Source organism: Ursus maritimus (genome assembly GCF_017311325.1).
Source record: "Ursus maritimus isolate PB19 chromosome X unlocalized genomic scaffold, ASM1731132v1 scaffold_X1, whole genome shotgun sequence".
Classification (NCBI taxonomy): Eukaryota; Metazoa; Chordata; class Mammalia; order Carnivora; family Ursidae; genus Ursus; species Ursus maritimus.
Window position 1 is genome coordinate 29,836,970 of NW_024423319.1, and position 16,912 is coordinate 29,853,881.

Below are 16,912 nucleotides of genomic sequence, written 5' to 3' on the forward strand. Positions count from 1 at the left end.
TGAAGTGGGAACAATCATCTCCCTGGTGATGGTCCCCATACACTCTAAGATAGGAAGCCTCTCTGTAGGGTACGGAGACATTCCTCTGCCCATCGTTCTGCATTCAGACACTACCCCAGGGATGAAAACAAGATTGACAATGCCAGTGGTCACTCGGGCTGTTGGCTTCAGCTCAGCCAGGGTTTACTCTGTGTTCCCATGTGCCAGGCACTGTGCTAGTAGCCGTGCATGTAAAGATTGACTGCATTAAGAGATCAGGGACCTGCAGGGCGCGCGGGTGGCTCAGTTTGTTAAGCCTCTGCCTTCGGCTCCGGTCATGATCTCAGGGTCCTGGGATCAAGCTCCGCCTCGGGCTCCCTGCTCAGTGGGGAGCCTGCTTCTCCCTCTGCCCCTCATCCTGCTCGTGCTCTCTCACAAAAGTAAATAAATAAAATCTTAAAAAAGAAATCAGGGACTTGAGTGGGGGTGGTAGTCAGGGGACAGCAGTGGAGACAAAAAAGTAAATAGACTATTACCCAGAGTGCTGTGGAAACCCAGAGACAGGGTCCCTAACCCAACCCTACACTGCGGGTTTACAGCACGGACGTCAGGGATTTGTGGAAGCCTCTACTTTTTAATAACAGCTCCCATTCATTGAGCTCTTATTCGGCACCAAGCACGGTGCTAAGTGTTCACATATATCATCCAGTTTAATCCTTTGAGGGAAATAGTCTTGTCATTGCCGGTCCCTTGTCATTGGAGTCTGTCTGACTCTAGAATTGGCTTGAAGAATTCTTTGGAGAAGCTTTAAATCTGAGCACAGCATAGATCTTCTCCCCCAGTTAATTTTAGGATATTTATATTTCTTACTGATTCAAATTATGGGCTTCCTAATCATGACTCAGAAGGGGTCTCTGGAGAGTAAACTCTCTCTGATTAATTATTAAATTGCTCCCCACTCCAGCAGCTGCTGGGACACTTCTCATACTTCTCCCGGTTCTTTTTCTAGGTTTGAGCTGTCTTTGTGTTGCCTTTCTGGAGACTTTAGAGTTGTGTGGTGTGGGTTTTGAGTGATGTGAGTTTTTTAATTTTTTAAAAAGACTATTTATTTTAGCGAGAGAGAGCACATGAGCAGGGGAGGAGCAGAAGGGGAGGGACAGAGATCATCTCCAGCAGACTCCACACTGAGAGCAGAGTCTGACGTGGGGCTCAGTCCCTCAATCCCGAGATCATGACCTGAGCCAAAACGAAGAGTCAGACACTCAACCAACTGAGCCACTCAGGCACCCCAAGTGATGTGTTTTTAAGTGATTTGTTTCTTTCTAGAACTTAAGTTGTGTGTTTGAATTGAGCTTTCTTTTGTTCACCAACTTTCATTCCCTTATAGTTTCATAGGAGGAAGTACCAGTCTTTACCCAGGAAAGCCAAGAGGATGGGGGAACACCTTGCTTGCATTCCCAGATAAATAGAAAGCAATCAGCAAAACGCATACCAGCTCTGATGATAAAACTTCCAGAAGCACAGACCCCCCCCCCAAAAAAAGCCAGAGCTCCCTTATGATCTTCTCAGATTGGAAAAGGGCCCACATCATAGATGACCTTTCTCGACTTTCTTCCAGATGACTTCCCCATTCGGGTCATTTCCAAATAGGACTATATATGTGACTTTGCGTTTGAAAACTACTGCTCCTTTTTACCCAGAGGCGGAGAGAAGGGAGAGGAAAGAGAGGGATAGGGTTTTGTTTTAACCCCTCCAAGTCGTGCCCTCATTGGGTAGCTGTCCAGTTAGGAAGCTTGGGAAACATTCCTTGTGTTCAGACATGAGCGAGGACTTTGCTCTGGTCAGATGGCCCTGAGGATGCTTTGAGTGCTGAGCTGGGAGAAATGCGACTCTTGCAAACGTTGGACTCCAGGGTGTCTTCCCTTCATGAGCTCCCCATCCCCCCAGGCAGGAAGGATAGAAACTGAGACTACCTTTGCCTCCTCGCTAACCTCCCCACTCACTTCTTTTGCCCCCACGTTCATTTCCCTCCTGCCTGTACTTTGGTTTCAGCCAAGTCGTCCAAATTCCGCTTCGTATAAAGCATCAGTTTCTACTTCCACTGGGAAATTCAACCCAAGGGGAGCTTTGTGTAAAACCTTAAGGGTTCCAGCCATACTTCCCAGTCTGGCCTACCAGGCCGGTCCTTCTGCTTCACTCTAACCAGGGGCTGGTTCCTTTCCTGTCCACCTGGTGAATTGCCACGTTTAGCTTAAAGCAAAAGTCTCAGCCTATGCAAAATACAAAACGCCTCTGTTTATGCTGTTTATTAAAGCACATGAGGGCACGTGAGGCTTCCTCTTAGCCACCAAAAATGACCCACTAGAAACTGGGCCTGTTGAATGAAAGGACTGCTTCAGGCGGTGCATGGCATGCGTTGCAGCCGAGAGCCTTCGAAGGCTGTGGCTGCCCCCACTCAGCTGTCGCTCGCTGTATTGCCCCTCGCCTACCAAGTCCCTTCGATCTGGCAGAGAAGGGGCAGGCTAGGGTGGCCCTCCTCTGGGAGCACCCTCAGCCTGCGCCTTGCCCCCAGCTCACCCCAGCCTCCGAGCTCAAACTGACTGACCGAGGCCCAGCAGTAGGCTATTTAGATGCTTTTCGCGCTTTGTGCTGTGCGAGGATTCAAAGCTCAGCTCTTCCAGTAAAGTTGACTCTGAGGCAGGAACCAAAATGCACCAGGCCAGCTCCCCAGCTACAACAAAGCCAAATCCTTCCCGAGGTGCCCGCCTGTTGCTAGGAAACTACGTGCTGGTCCTGGGGGCCTGGTCTCCCCCCCTCCCCAGTCCTCCCCCCCACCCGGGGCCCCAAGGGTGTGTGGACTGCAGCCAGTTAGCTCCCTCGCTCTGCCAGGAGCCCTTCAGTTTTATCCTTAAGACTCCCAGCGTCCTCAAAGGGAAGTGAGAATCATCCCACCCCAGCCGCTTGAATACTTCCCAAACATTAAAGCAAGAAGCGAGAACCAAAGGCCATTGTGTCACCCCCCCCTTTTTACTATCAAAGTGTGCAACTGTAACCCGCGGCCACCGCTGCCCACAGAACCCGCTCGCTGCACTGTTGGGAACTTGCACTCCCGTCCGTGGCTGGGAGCACCTAAAATCAACCGCCTGGTTCTCACCCTCCTGCAGCAGCATTTAGAAGGGCAAGGGCGTGAACCGCATTGTCCCATCGTCCCCGCAGGGGAGACGCCTGTCCCCACTGGGCTGAGAGGACAGCGCTCTTCATTGACAAAAGCCGCAGGGGAGGAGGGAGGGAGTTCTGTAGTGCAGAATGGAAAACCAGGAAGTCTTCCCGGAGCAGGGAGACAGGTTGGGATTTTAGGAAGGAATTGGGCTTGTCTCACGTCCACTGACTCAAGTTGATTTGTCTTTAAAGGCTCTGCAGGTTCTATGACCCTGTCATTCCTTCACTCAGGGTGAAATAATGGATGGCTCAGGGGAGGCGGAGGGAGTGATGGCAGCTGCACCCCTTGTTAGTCCCAGCATGATGGAGACAGATATTTCAGTGTCTCGGGCAAGACCTAGAAACCTGCACAGCCCTTTCTAAGGCGTGCAGGGGTGAGGACTGGGGAGCCAAGTGGTCTCAGGCTCCAGAAATCTCATGTCGGGGCTGACTCTCGATTGCCCCCGGCCTTTAAAAATGACATGATCGACTCAGACTCCAGCGAGCCAAAGTAAAGGCATGACCTCCCCCAAACAGCACTTGCACTGTTGAGAAATTTTGGTGTAAGTAGGGTTTTTTTTTCTTTTAAAAGCCATATCTTAAAGATTATTTCTTTATCTATTTATTCGAGAGAGAGTGGAGGAGGGGAGCAGAGGGAGCAGAACAAGCAGACTCCCCGCTGAACACAGAGCCCAACCGTGGGCTCGATCCCATAACCCTCGAGATCACAACCTTAGCGGAAATCAAGAGTCAACGCTTAACCGACTGAGCCACCCAGGCGCTCCTTTTTGGTTGTTTTTGTTTTTGTTTTTGTTTTAACATACCGGTTCCTCCTAGAGCTACGACAACCAGGAAATTGCAGTTCTCCAGCCCTGTTCTTTGGCTTATTACGCTCACCCTTCCTGAGAGCCTAAACCTGGCCTCTGGCCTCCTGCCATCCGGGTAGCGCCCTCCGGTCTTCCGGCCTCGGCTACGCTCCACCGCTGGAGCAAGGCAGCGGTGCCCACAAGCTGTGACTGTATTCTTCGAAAATAGATTCTACTTGTAAAAAACATGCCAAGTTGGGGCACCTGGCTGGCTCAGTCGGTTAAGCGTCTGCCCTCGGCCCAGGTCACGATCTCCGGGTCCTGGGATTGAGTCCCGCATCAGGCTCTCTGCTCAGTGGGGAATCTGCATCTTTCTCTCTCTGAAGTTAAGTAAATAAAATCTTTTAAAAAAAAATGCCAAGTTCATCTTATATAGTCCTGAGGTTAGGGTCACCCATTCGACATTTATTGAGCACCTACTACTTACTGTTCTGAGCTCTGGGGGACACAGCAATGAACAAAACAAAAGCAGGCCAACTCTCCTTGAGCAGGAAAATCATTAGGGTCAAGGGTATACATGAGTCAGGGAAAGAGAAGTAGCAAATGACTCCTAATGTGTCACTTCACTGTTTATAAAAATGAAAAAAAAAATCCGTATCCTCTCTCTTCTCAAAGACTACCAAAGTTAGACAACACGAAGTAAAATTGCATCCAGTGTCTGTGGAACCTGCCAGATTGTTCCTAGTTCGTACCACTGGTATTCTCGCCTCCAGGCCTGTGTTCCTCTCTGCCCTCCAACCTATCCCGTGCTTGGGGGTGGTGGGCCGCGGATAAGATGGAACAGAAATTGTCAGACTTGGAAGAGCCCAGATCCAAGAAAGCCTACTTAACCTCTCCGACCTTAGTTTTTATTTTGTGTTTTGGTCTGTGAGATGGGCTCTGTGATGTATTCTGGTAGCAAAGACTTTCCCAGGTATTACTGGCTTAACCTCAGAAGTTCTTAAGGCCCAAAGTACTTCTCCGAAGACTAGCTGGCATGCTGTTGCCATAGCTGGAGGGAGAGGTATGGAAGGCTCAGGCTATAAACGTGGACAAGGGAGTGGTGGACTGAAGAGACAACACAGAAGTAGGAGCAACAAGAAGCGGTGACTGGATGCAGGGCTCAAGGGGCTGGGGAGGGGGACCCCATGCTACCTGCGGGGAGCTGTGCAGCCTGAGTGACTGCAAGGGTGGGACCCACCGGCTCATGCCCCTCTTTAACTTTGTGGGGCTTAAGAGCCCTCTGTTGTTCCAAACAGAAGCAAACCTGGTCCACATTCATTTTTTAAGCAACGATGGGCTGTGGAGGAATTGCCACCCGGCTGCCTAAACTGGTGTTTTGTTTTTATTACACAGCATTCTGGTGTCTTTCCATCCTCCCCGCCCTCTGGACTTTCTGATGAGCCCCAGTCCGCCTCGCCTTCGCCCAGCTACATGTGGTCCTCGAGCGCACCACCCCGCTACTCTCCCCCCTACTACCCGCCTTTTGAAAAACCACCACCTTACAGCCCCTAAAGAGGAATGCCTGCTGGCTATTGAGATTATTGTGGCTTTTGTATTTCTGCTTTAGTGGAAGTGTGTAGGGTACAAAATTTAAAGTGTGATTCTTATGCATACAGTTTTACAAAGGCCTGCTAAGCTAGGGAAAGATAGGGATTTATCAGTGCGGAGCAGGGGTGTCTAGGCTGAACCCAGCGCTTCCAAAAAGGGCAGCGTGCACTCTCTAAGCAAGGCTGGGGAGCCATCCCGGCAAGAAGCTTGTCGTGTTTGGACCTGCGTTTCCCTATGGCTCCACCTCTGTACTCAGCGGCAGTGGTGCTCGCCCTGGTTCAGGTTCACTTCGTGTAAATGCAGTGTCGTCCTCAGACCCTGGGCAGACCGCCCCCCTAGCACCTTGGGTGAAGCACCTGGCTTATCTATAGGCCCTATCTTTCCCTACCACTAAAGTCAGTCCCTAAGGAAAATTTCCCAGATGGAGCTACCCAGTGGCTCCAATACAGAGAGTTCTGGCTAAGATTTTGTTTGCTTGTGTCTGGATGTCGAAAAACGCTGCCCGTATCTTGTACTCCTTTCTTCTCTGTGAGTATTGTAAAAATGGCTGTTGTGATCATTCAGCTCAGCTTTCGTTATCAGTACCTCCCAAAGGGAAAAGTGCAATATTCCCTCGAGTAGTGGGGAACAGGACTGACTGTTCAGGATGCACTGAAATACAAAGAGCAACGTGTGACGTGTTTTGAGTTGATCTCAGTTTCACATCCGGTAACTTAGGGAGACAGTGGTTCTACTGCACGGTGCGATATTACAAAAGACATTGGCGACGGGAGATCTTACGGTTAAAATTCAGAGTTAAAAACGCCAGGTTAGGTTCTTGGGTGGTGATACGAATTGTTACTAATCTTCGTGACTATTTAATCTTCAAATATTGTGCTTCAATCCCAGCAAACCGCACGTATCCTGCACCCACCCCAAAAGAATCATCTGTATTTTAATGCCACTACTCTTATTGGTCCCTTTTTCTGTTGAGACCAATCATGACAGTGTTCAAGATTATGAAAGTGTTACAATGCCGCTTTAAGTCTGCAAAACCTCCAAAGTAGCCAACTTGACAAATTCTTAGGTGTTACTGTAGATTTCACATCCATCTAGCACATTGTGGTAGGTGTTTGTACGGTTCTTTTAATTATGCATAGCTTTAAACCATCCACCTGACGAATTTAACACTTTGGCACCCATGCCTTCACTTCAGAACGAACATTTTCACTGCGACCTTGTGTTAACCTGAGAATTGATTGATTTACAGGAAGACGGGATAATCCTACACTTGTATAACGTAAAAATACAGGGGCTACAGGAGGGTACCTGTTTAGACAGTTCTGCAAACACAGAACGCATACTGGAAAATTTTCCGGCTAATTCCGCTACCTCCCGACTTGCTGGATTAGAGGTAGCAGGCAAATGCTGGTGCTCCCATCTACCTTGTAGACACCCAGCCATCAAGAATTACCAACGCACAACAAGTGCACTCATTGTTCACAGTAAATGTTTGCAAAGCACTCAGTTTAACTTCCGGCATCGTGAATGATGTCTCATCCAGAATTCAAATCGGGAAAACTAGAATCCTTTTGCGTTATATAAAATTACTATTATTTTCTACAGTTCTGAGCATATTAAATTCTATTGGATTTCAAAAAAGGGACTAATAACCAATTGACTTACTATACAAATGCCAACTTGTAATACTCAGTGAAATGTTTTGCCATTTACACTGCACCTTTTGCTTTAGTGAACGTGTATGAGCATTTAATTTTTTAAAAGGCACCATTACACAGTATATCTACATTTATCACATTTCTTAAAGTGTTAAGACTCTGACTCATTTCTATGTATTTTTCTTACTTTACAAAATAACTTGAAACAGAATAGATTTTGTAACACTTAATTTGAGCAGCTTCTTTTTTAATTACATTGAATTATATAAAGTGCATGTTCCCTTAGAGAAATTAATATTTGCTGCTTTACTCTTTTGCAAAACATTTGCTGTAATGAAGGAATTTGTATTTCCAATATGTACCTTGACTGCGTTTTGTAATATTTACTGCTTTATTCCTAATTCTGCTTTAAAGTATTGAACTGGGCATGAAACATTAAAATATTAATCCAGAACCTGTATAAACTGGATGTTGCTTAAAATCTGTATCACTGCCACGTTGGAAACCCAGACTGCTTTTGTGACGTTTCAAATTAATAAAACTATCCTCCTCCTTATCCACTTACATGCGTCTTCATGGAACCTACAAAAGTATCACAAACACTCCAGAGCAACGGACAACAGCCCACTCACATTTGACTGTCATGGTTCAAGGTACAATGGGGATGCAATGAACCAACATAGCAAACCTGTTAGAAGGTAGAAGAGGGGGAGTAAAGCATCCTCCAGACTGAGAAGGCATTTTGAGACCAAACAACGAAGCAAGGGAAGCAAGTGACTCCATCCGGCTGACAGAGTTTTACTCCGGGTAACTTACTGATGCTGCAGGGGAGGGGGGAGAGATGGAGCGGACCACAATCCAGGCACTACACAGCTATTCTCCCCCAAGTCCGGACCTCAATCCACAGATTTTACAGAGCATTGTGGTGAGGTCAAAGTGTAGTTATCTGAAGTGCGGCCATCTGTGTGCCAGAGGGGAGGGGGAGAAATTGTCAGCTCTCCTAGCTGTTTAAACAACTTTAGGAAAGATCAAAACAAGCCTTCCCACATTCCGGTCAGGGCGTACGTTAACCTCCAAGGGGCCTGGAACATGTAGCCCCAAGGGAGGTCACTGCACAGATATGAACAAGACGGAGAGCCAAAGATGGAGGCAGTATTGTCAGCACCCCTACAAACCTAGTAGGAAAGTTTGTTATGCTGTCATCAGAAATACCCCCAGTCTCTTACTACAAAAACTGAAAAACAACAGAATAGTAAAGCCTATGTAATTTCTTTTCTGTTTTTTTAAGTGAGCTCCACGGCCCATGTGGGGCCTGAACTCACGACCCCGCCCCCCGCATGCTTCACCGACTGAGCCAGCCAGGCACTCCAAGTCTGTATCATTTCTGAAAGATAATCTTGCAAAAAATACACTCAAAAATCAGAATTAGAACATTTTATTTTTGCCATAAGGAGCTCTACGAACTAATACCAGGTAATGGTTAATGAAAAGTAGAACTTAAAGTCATATGATAGGAAGGATTGTACAAGTATGAACATTACGTATTGGGTGGAAATGAACAAGGTTTCGTATGATTGACAGAGGTGAGGAAGCCAGTGCTGTTGAATTAACATTGAATCCTTTAGATTAGGCATGCCTTGACAATACAAAATTCCTTGACCATTTTTAACCATTTATCTTTTTGGTACAATGGAAAAAAGACAATATCAATTCCTCATAGTAGTTGCACATGGGCGATCAGTACCACTGAGATGATAATGATCATTTAAAATATATTTTAAAGTAAATCTTGCAAGATTGCTATGGCATTTTAAAATCTTTGCTTAGTTTGGGCATTTTCATTTTCTGTCATCTCTTTCAACAAATTGCTATTTCAAACAGTTCCTATCCAGAAGGTTTACAGGTAATTTAGCACAGAAGCAAATTTGCAGCCAACTTGAAAAGAAAAAAGAAGGAATTTAGTAGCCAGAAACCTAAATATGAAATAGGAAAACACCATGGTAAGTTTTAAACAGAATCCTGCTACAGATTTCCAACCCAATAAACACTGGGAGTGGATGGTTTCAGCCCCAGAGTAGTTCACACTAATTCTGAACTTTGGATATAGAAACTTCTGAAAAAACTGAAGACCTTGACATACATGCAACGAAGAGTCTTCTGGCAAAAATACAAGTTAACTTTCCAGTTTTTCTCCTCCCAAAAAAACTCTAGAAGACACCTTCATTAGGCAGAGTTTAAATTTTATACTCAGAATTGACACAGAGCACAGCAGCAGCAAATAATTACGTCCCTATTATTCAGAATGGATGGCTTTCCCTTACAGACTCAATTCCTGGTTTGTCACAATAGCCTTGTTAGAAACTCTCAAGTTTTATTATGATCAACTAATTTTCCTAGCAGTTAAATTTGAAAGATCTGGAAGCTCTGCTGGCCATCAGTGTCATTCACACTTGCAGAAGTAATTATGTCTAACTGGTGAAACAGCATTAATGAAACTCAAACAAATTTCCACTGAAAATATTTCTGAGTGCACCGTATAGTCAAAGAGTAATGTTGTCAATAACTGCACAGAACGGAAACAGATATTGATTCCAGAGATCAGAGTCTTAAGTTCTAAGGTAACTTAAACTTTTCCAAGGATTAGTTCACAAAATGGTTTGAACGCCTAGACTCACAGAACAGAAAACAGACAGGTGCACATCATTCTAGCCCTCGGTAAGCAAAAGATTGTATTTTTCTTCCTTCTCGTATTATTGCAAATACTGAGGCCCGATACCCTCCGCTACCAACTGAAACACTGAAACCATTATCTTCAAACCTAGCTTACCGTCAGAAGAATGATGTATACATGAAAAATTATGATTAAAGCTTTAAGTTCAAAGTCAAGAAATAGACTATTTTTAAAAATACGTAGTCAAAGAGAAAGAAAATATCTATGTTGAATTAAGAAATATTTAAGCAAGGTTACAAAGGACTAACGACTATGCACGACAATCTTTTTCAGTTAATTTTCTATTAATTTTTTTCCTTTGCAAAAAGTAATTTACAGAAGTTCAACACGTTAATCCTGTTATAAAGGCTAGGCTATATATTTGTTCCAACCTGCTTCCTTTTAGTACTAGCACTTCAATGAGTTTTGACTTTATTTTCTAAGTGTTTTAAATATGTGTCACTTGAAAAGGAAGAAAGGTACACGTATTGTTCTCAAGATAAACGGGAATCAACAAGCCTATATAACATTCCATATATAGTTTCTGATTGCTATAATATTGCAGCACTTTGCAGATGGAATGGAACTTACTTTAGAAGGGGTAAAAACCTAAAAGGTCTTGTGAAAGGAAAATACTAGATCATGGATTCAACTATTTCAAATGAAAACTTTCTATTAGAAATTCTAAGTCATATGAACATTTAAAAATATATACCGGTAGCCTCCCGCCTAAAATATGTAGGAGTCTCATTTATGGAATCTATCATTTATAAAGATTTATACATAATGAAAGATTTATTTGGTGGCTTTCGTATTCGAACTTTGAGATTTCTCAAGGGAACATTTTTAACCATATGAACAAAAAGGAACTCTCCATTCACTTCCACTCTCTATCATGTAAGAACACAGACTTCAGAACAAACGCAACAGAACTTTTCCTCTCCTCCTGTCTGCAATACAGAGATTTGTTTTCCATTAACATTTTTGCCCAAAGAGACCACAACTGCAAAGGTATATATACAGTAGTCCAACCACCAAAGTCTTTTCCAGACGATGGCAATAAAAGCAAAGCTCAATTCTAATTAGCTAAAACTCTTTCTTCAGACGAGACACTTGTCTGCGCAGCCATCTTCATGGCGGGAGGGAGGCAGGAGGTTGCTATCCATTTGGACTAGCGGAATACACAACGAAGCAAAGACTTATTCTGAAATTTTCCAGAACAACTTCAGAAGTTCTTGTTTACTCTTTATGCCACATCCAAAACACAACACACATTTATAGTCTCAATATTAAGATAATTGAGAATTCAGCAGTAAAGTGCTAACATGGAAGGGGAAAGTTGTAAGATAAACTAGGGTATGCTAATAACTCCAGTTATTTTCCAAGAACATTCAGACTGCTTCAAATGCTATTCAGGAAACTCTCTCTCCAAGCTTTTTTTCTTCTTGCCTCTTTAAAATGAGCTGAAAGCTAACTATACAAACAGATACTCGGGGTGGGGGGGGGAGGGACTTCTCAATCTCTACTCAAACTTTCAGAATAATTTGCTTCTAAAAATTATCAACAAATAATCCAACTAGACTGCCTTCAGATGACGTGGCAGATCAAATGAACTCGTTTTCACCTTAATTTGTTTTACAGGTCTTTTTGAAACCCCTGCCCCTGAATGCAAACCAAACTTGCTGAGATTTCAAAGTTCAGTAAGATTCTGGTATTATAAATTCAAACTCAGTACTGCCATCTGTTACATTCTGTTTAAAAATTGAATCATTTTCCTGCTGAATAAAAATATCTTCCCAGGTCATTGGCTTGTTCTGAGGAGCAGATGCAGCCCCTACTGCAGGGTCTTTCCCAGCATCAACCTTATACCCAATAGCATCATCCTTCATTACAGGCATAGCGCCTGACCTATCAGAAAGATATGCATATTGTCTGATCTGTAAGGACCTGCATGGATGTAAACGATAAAGCTTTGAGTCTCCAGAAGGATCTTGACTATGAACTGACTTTATGTGTGAAGACATAAACTGATAGTTGATGAAAGATTTGCCACAGGCCAAACACTGGTACCTTCGCTCCCCTGTGTGATGAATTTCGTGTTTTGTGCGATATTCTGCAAGAGGAAATACCTTCTCACAGTAACGGCAAGGGTACTTCTTCTCCCAGGAATGAATGTTAAAATGTCTCCGCAAGCTTGTCAGACAGACATATGACCTTTTGCACACAATACAGATATAATAGACCCTCCCATCTACTATTAACTCATAGTGATCATCATGTTTTACTTTCATACGTTTGTTGGGCGTCTCACCACTAGATGTTTTTGGTATCTCATTCTCAAGTCTGGCCTCCCCTTCGTCAGGGTCATCTTTGACGGGGATCACTATGTCATAAGTATCTTCACCGATATTTGCATAAACCTTGCAACCCGTCGACAAGCCTTCAATCTCAGTAGTTGTATCTAAAGTAATGATCTTCTGACCCTCCATTAGATGTTTTGATCCTAAACCTGCATCATTAGTGTTTCTAGTAATTATATCTGAAATTTTTAAAGAATTGGAAAGTGGCTCTTGCAGAAGTGTAGGAATCTGCATCTTCTGTACCAACGATCCATCAAAAGTGGCATTTGGGGGGATATCAGCCTGGGGGACCAGAGATGTATTACTGACCGCCGAATCTGGACTGGAGCTAATAGTGTCATCGTCATCATCTATAATTTCCTCCTCCTCCTCTTCGTTGGCCTTGTTTCCTGTTATAACAGCACTGTTTGGTGTCTGCTGATTCTGCACAAGCAAATTGATTGAAGGAGACATATGATTTGGAAGTGAAGAAGTGACATTTGGTGGTGTAGTAAGTGGGGTCTGATTTAGCAAAATAATGTTGGGAGTCAGATGTGTCGGGGCTGAAGATACCAGCAATTTTTCACTTCCTTGCGTCTGGCTCAGAGTTGCCTGATTCACAGAAGTAGGAAGTTTCTGAGTAGGTGTGAGATTTGGTAAAGGGGGAGAGTTATTACTAGCACAAGATGCAACATCTGAAATGGCAACGGAACCTGGGTTAGGCTGGACCTGAGCCACTGCATTGGTACTTGGCAAAGTCTCCTTTGCAGGCAGAATCTCAGAGCAGAAAATGACGTCATCGTCATCATCATCTGAATCGGTAACAATGATCTTTTTTGTCTCGTAATCTTCAGCAGATAAAGAAAAAGACTCTGTTATAATAGGCATTATAGTGGCCCCGTTATCTTGGGCTTCATCTTTTGATTTTTGTATTTCAAGGTTCTTGTCACTAGAACCAGGAGGTAAGGTTTCTGCATTACCGTCCTGAGATGTACCTGAGATGCTTTTAACCTGTGACAATGGGACACCAAGCTCTGCTATAAACTTAACCCCTAACAGCTGCCCTGATTTAATCAACTCATCAAGTAAATCCGATCTAACACGAACAATTTTAGAACTATAGATATAATTGAGAATTTCGGCAAAGATCTCTGCTCTTATAAAGCTCAGTTCAACAACTTGCCCGGCAACTGAGAAGAGCTGATGGAAGTAAGTACTAGAAGCTGAAAGAATATTCCTGTGGGCCCGGAATTTTCGGTCTTCCACGATAACGGTAACGTCACAGAAGAGTCCATGGCCACGTTGCTCATTCAGGGAGTTCAGCAGACTGCCAGAGTATTGAATGTCTGTAGCAGAAATCAGTTTTCTACTCTCCATGCCTGTAAGAGAAAGGGAGGAGGAAAGGGTGGGAGAAGATTAGAAAAGAAAAACAAGAAGTACTTTATCATTCAGAATGTAAGCTGCAGCATCATTAAATCGTGTATTCAAGTTTTAACTGAAGTTTGGCGTAACTTTTTGGCTTGTATATAAATTGTTCCTACAGGCTGGCTTTTGGACCATGCATCAAATCTCATGATTTCCCCCTGAGAAGAGACAAGCAAGTTTTTAATTGATCTACAGATCTGAACGGTAATCTCTTCCTCTGAATCTCAGATACATGCATCACCACTAAGCAATTTTTTAAGATTAGAATTAATTTTCTTAGTTCCACTTTTGGGTTCTGTCCTCAAGAAGACTTAAGAGTTCATTTTTAATGGTCTTAAAACTTTAAGAAAAAGTCTTCATCGTGAACACACAGATGTTATTTCACCTGTAAATGAATGATTTAAGTGTCAGAAAAGCTTGATGGAGCGCCTGGGTGGCACAGCAGTTAAGCGTCTGCCTTTGGCTCAGGGCATGATCCTGGCGTTCTGGGATCGAGCCCCACATCAGGCTCCTCCGCTATGAGCCTGCTTCTTCCTCTCCCACTCCCCCTGCTTGTGTTCCCTCTCTCGCTGGCTGTCTCTATCTCCGTCGAATAAATAAATAAAATCTTAGAAAAAGAAAAGCTTGCTGTGTGCAATATCCATTCTATACTCTTCCTAAATTTTAAATGATCTTTAAGAACACATTCAAAAGCTACTCCCTATAGCCAATGACCGAATTAGTGTTTATAAACACTGACAATCATTACTTCTCGACTGCCCGTCAGTTTTTTGCTCTTATTTAAATTGGGATGCCTCACCTAGATAAACTATGAAACACCTTTTGTACCCTCTCCCCTTTCATCATCTCCTTGCCCCTTCCCCTCACCTCTCTACTCTTACAATCTCCAGAGGTGAAATGTTAGAGTGCCAAGCGAAGTCAACAGATGGTACTGTGAAAAAAATAAGACAAAGGAAAGGTCACCATTTCTTAATGCTTATTTGCATGAAAACACGAAACATTTCAATTTGTTGGTAAAGAATTATGCGCACTGGTATGAGAACTTTTTTTATACCAGATGTGTTAGTGAAAATGAAAACATAAACTTACTGGAACAGAGCAAGCGGTTACTCTAAGAAAAGGGAGGGGGAGGTCAGTAAAGAGCAATGCTGTGTACCACTCCCAAAACATTCTTTTTTTGCACATCACAGAACACATTCCCAGTAACAAGGGTGTTGCGTAGTTTAAAATATATACGTATATTAAATATATATTTAATTTTTATACATTTAACTTTTATAGATTTTATATATCTAAACAATTGGCTGATAAGTACTTTATGTAGAGAAACACTTTTATTGCTAATATTCTTTCCCTTTAAAGTTACCAAAATAGTAGCACTGTCGTCACAGTGCTTAAGTTATATACACGTGGAAGGCGGGGCGTCTCAAGCATCTTCGAAATTTTCAAAACTGCAGCTTAAAAACAGAAAGTAGGCAAAAAGTCTAGAAATGAGGATTTGAAAGATCGTGTGTTACAAGGCGTTGCTCGTTTAACAGTACCAAGGAATTCCAGGTTACCATTAAGGCACTCATCAGAAAGGGTGACCTTTGGACAGCGAGCCAGCAACCAGGGCTTCCGAAATACGGGGATTTCGACAGAAGCCGCTTTTAAGTAGGTAGATAGGTTTTCCGAATACAATTTTTGTCGTTTGCAAATGGGTTCTTGGAAGGGGGTAATGCATCAAACGTTACGTGTCCAGGTGACACTGGGAATTGGTTTCATTTTGTTTAGATTTCGTCCCGCTCTTCCCCGTCAGGGTGGGCCCAGGAACGGCAAGAATCGCTCTGAACCCACGCCGAGATCTGCGACCTGCCTACGGAAAAGCCATTCCGCATCACTGTGAGACAAACCCTTGACTGAGGGCAGGTGAAGGTGGAAAACAGAGAAACGCCATCCGCGAGCGAGTAAAGCCAACCGACACGCGGCTCCCTGCGGCAGCTGAACCCCATCTTCCTTACTCCACCCCCTCTTCCCCATTTGCACCCAGCCGGCTGCAACCGAGGTTTTTTTTCACCCCAATTCACGCGAAAAGGCAGCTTCCTACAAATCCAGATGGAGGTACGAACGGCACCGCGAGGGCGGGGGTCCGCCGGCGAAAGTAGAAGGTGGCGAACCGGAGGGTGGGGTGTTGGGAGGGGATGAGGCCAAGCAGGCGGCATTGTTATGCCCAGGGAAGGGGACGGAAGGGGAGGATGGGCCGGGCAGAAAAGCTCTAAATCAAAGTAGGGGCTAGGAGGAGAAAAGGAGGCACAAAAAAGGCAGGCGGAGGGCGAGGAAAAAGCCAAGTGGGTCCCCATGGTGGGCTCCCCGCGCGCCGGGCCTACCCAGGGCACCGGCAGCCCCTCGGTCCCTGACGGCGGAGGGGACCGCGCCGCGGCCCTCCGGGCTCGTCCCCTCCTTCGCTCCCGGGCCCACACAAAGAAAGGGCCGGAGGAGCGGAGCCTCCGACTCCGCCGCTTCCTGGTTCAAGTGAGGAGAATGCAAACGCAGGCGCGGCCCAGCGACGGAGGCAGCGGGCGCGCTCCCTCGCCCCTCCCGGCACCGGGCCGGGTCCTCACCTGCTTCCCGGCGCCGCCGCTTCTCCTCGTCGGGCCGCGCGGACGGGTGGGAGCCCTCCAACAACCAGAAGCCGGACTCCGCGGCGATTCGGCTCCTTCTTTAAACGTCGCTCCAGTCTTGGTCGACGTCGACGCGGCTGCCGCCACCGCTGCTACAGCTGCCCCACGCCACCGACAGAGGGCACAGCGCGGGGGCGCAGCGCCGAAGTCGAAGGCGCCCTCCTTCTCCGAGCGCAGTTCGGGTCTTTCCGGAAGGGCCCGAGCTCTAGGCGGCCCCGCTTCGGCGCCCGGCTCTCCCTTCGGCTCCTTCCGCAGGGGGCGGAGTGAGACTGGGAAGCTCTGGGAGCGTTCGGCCCTTTCCGGAGGGCGAAAGGGTGGGAAAAAGGGAAGGGAAAGATGGGGTAATGCAGTCAATCACGAGCGGTTGGGATCCTAAATTAGGCGCAAGCTTCTAGGGCGTGAAAACTTTTCGAGACCGTACGAGTTTCATTTCTTTTGCAAGTTTGAACCTGCTCGATTAGCCCGTTTCTTAGACGATAACCCACCTTGAAATATAATCTGAATAAATATAATCAAGTCGAATTGATCGACTAAGGATGACTCAAGT

General features: G+C 45.1%; 2 protein-coding genes across 3 annotated transcripts in view; one reads left to right on the forward strand and one right to left on the reverse strand.

The window, feature by feature from the left end:
* TMEM255A (transmembrane protein 255A) overlaps window positions 1-7,787 on the forward strand; it is a 54,966-nt gene extending 47,179 nt beyond the window's left edge. The window contains exon 9 of the mRNA XM_040628475.1: window positions 5,379-7,787. Coding sequence (XP_040484409.1) covers window positions 5,379-5,537 — 159 coding nt within the window. The 3' untranslated portion in view covers window positions 5,538-7,787. The remainder of the gene's footprint in view (window positions 1-5,378) is intronic.
* An 866-nt stretch (window positions 7,788-8,653) lies between these two features.
* On the reverse strand, window positions 8,654-16,886 carry ZBTB33 (zinc finger and BTB domain containing 33). Of its 2 annotated transcripts, XM_040628496.1 has the most exons (3): window positions 16,072-16,269; window positions 14,573-14,636; window positions 8,654-13,659 (listed from the first exon to the last, which is right to left on the reverse strand). In XM_040628496.1, the coding sequence occupies exon 3, from the start codon at window positions 13,655-13,657 to the stop codon at window positions 11,639-11,641; it is 2,019 nt and encodes a 672-aa protein (XP_040484430.1). In that variant the 5' UTR covers window positions 13,658-13,659; window positions 14,573-14,636; window positions 16,072-16,269; the 3' UTR covers window positions 8,654-11,638. The 2 variants fall into 2 exon arrangements, with proteins under 2 accessions (XP_040484430.1, XP_040484420.1); XM_040628486.1 differs by lacking the exons at window positions 14,573-14,636; window positions 16,072-16,269 and adding an exon at window positions 16,306-16,886.
* Between the last annotated feature and the right edge of the window lie 26 nt (window positions 16,887-16,912).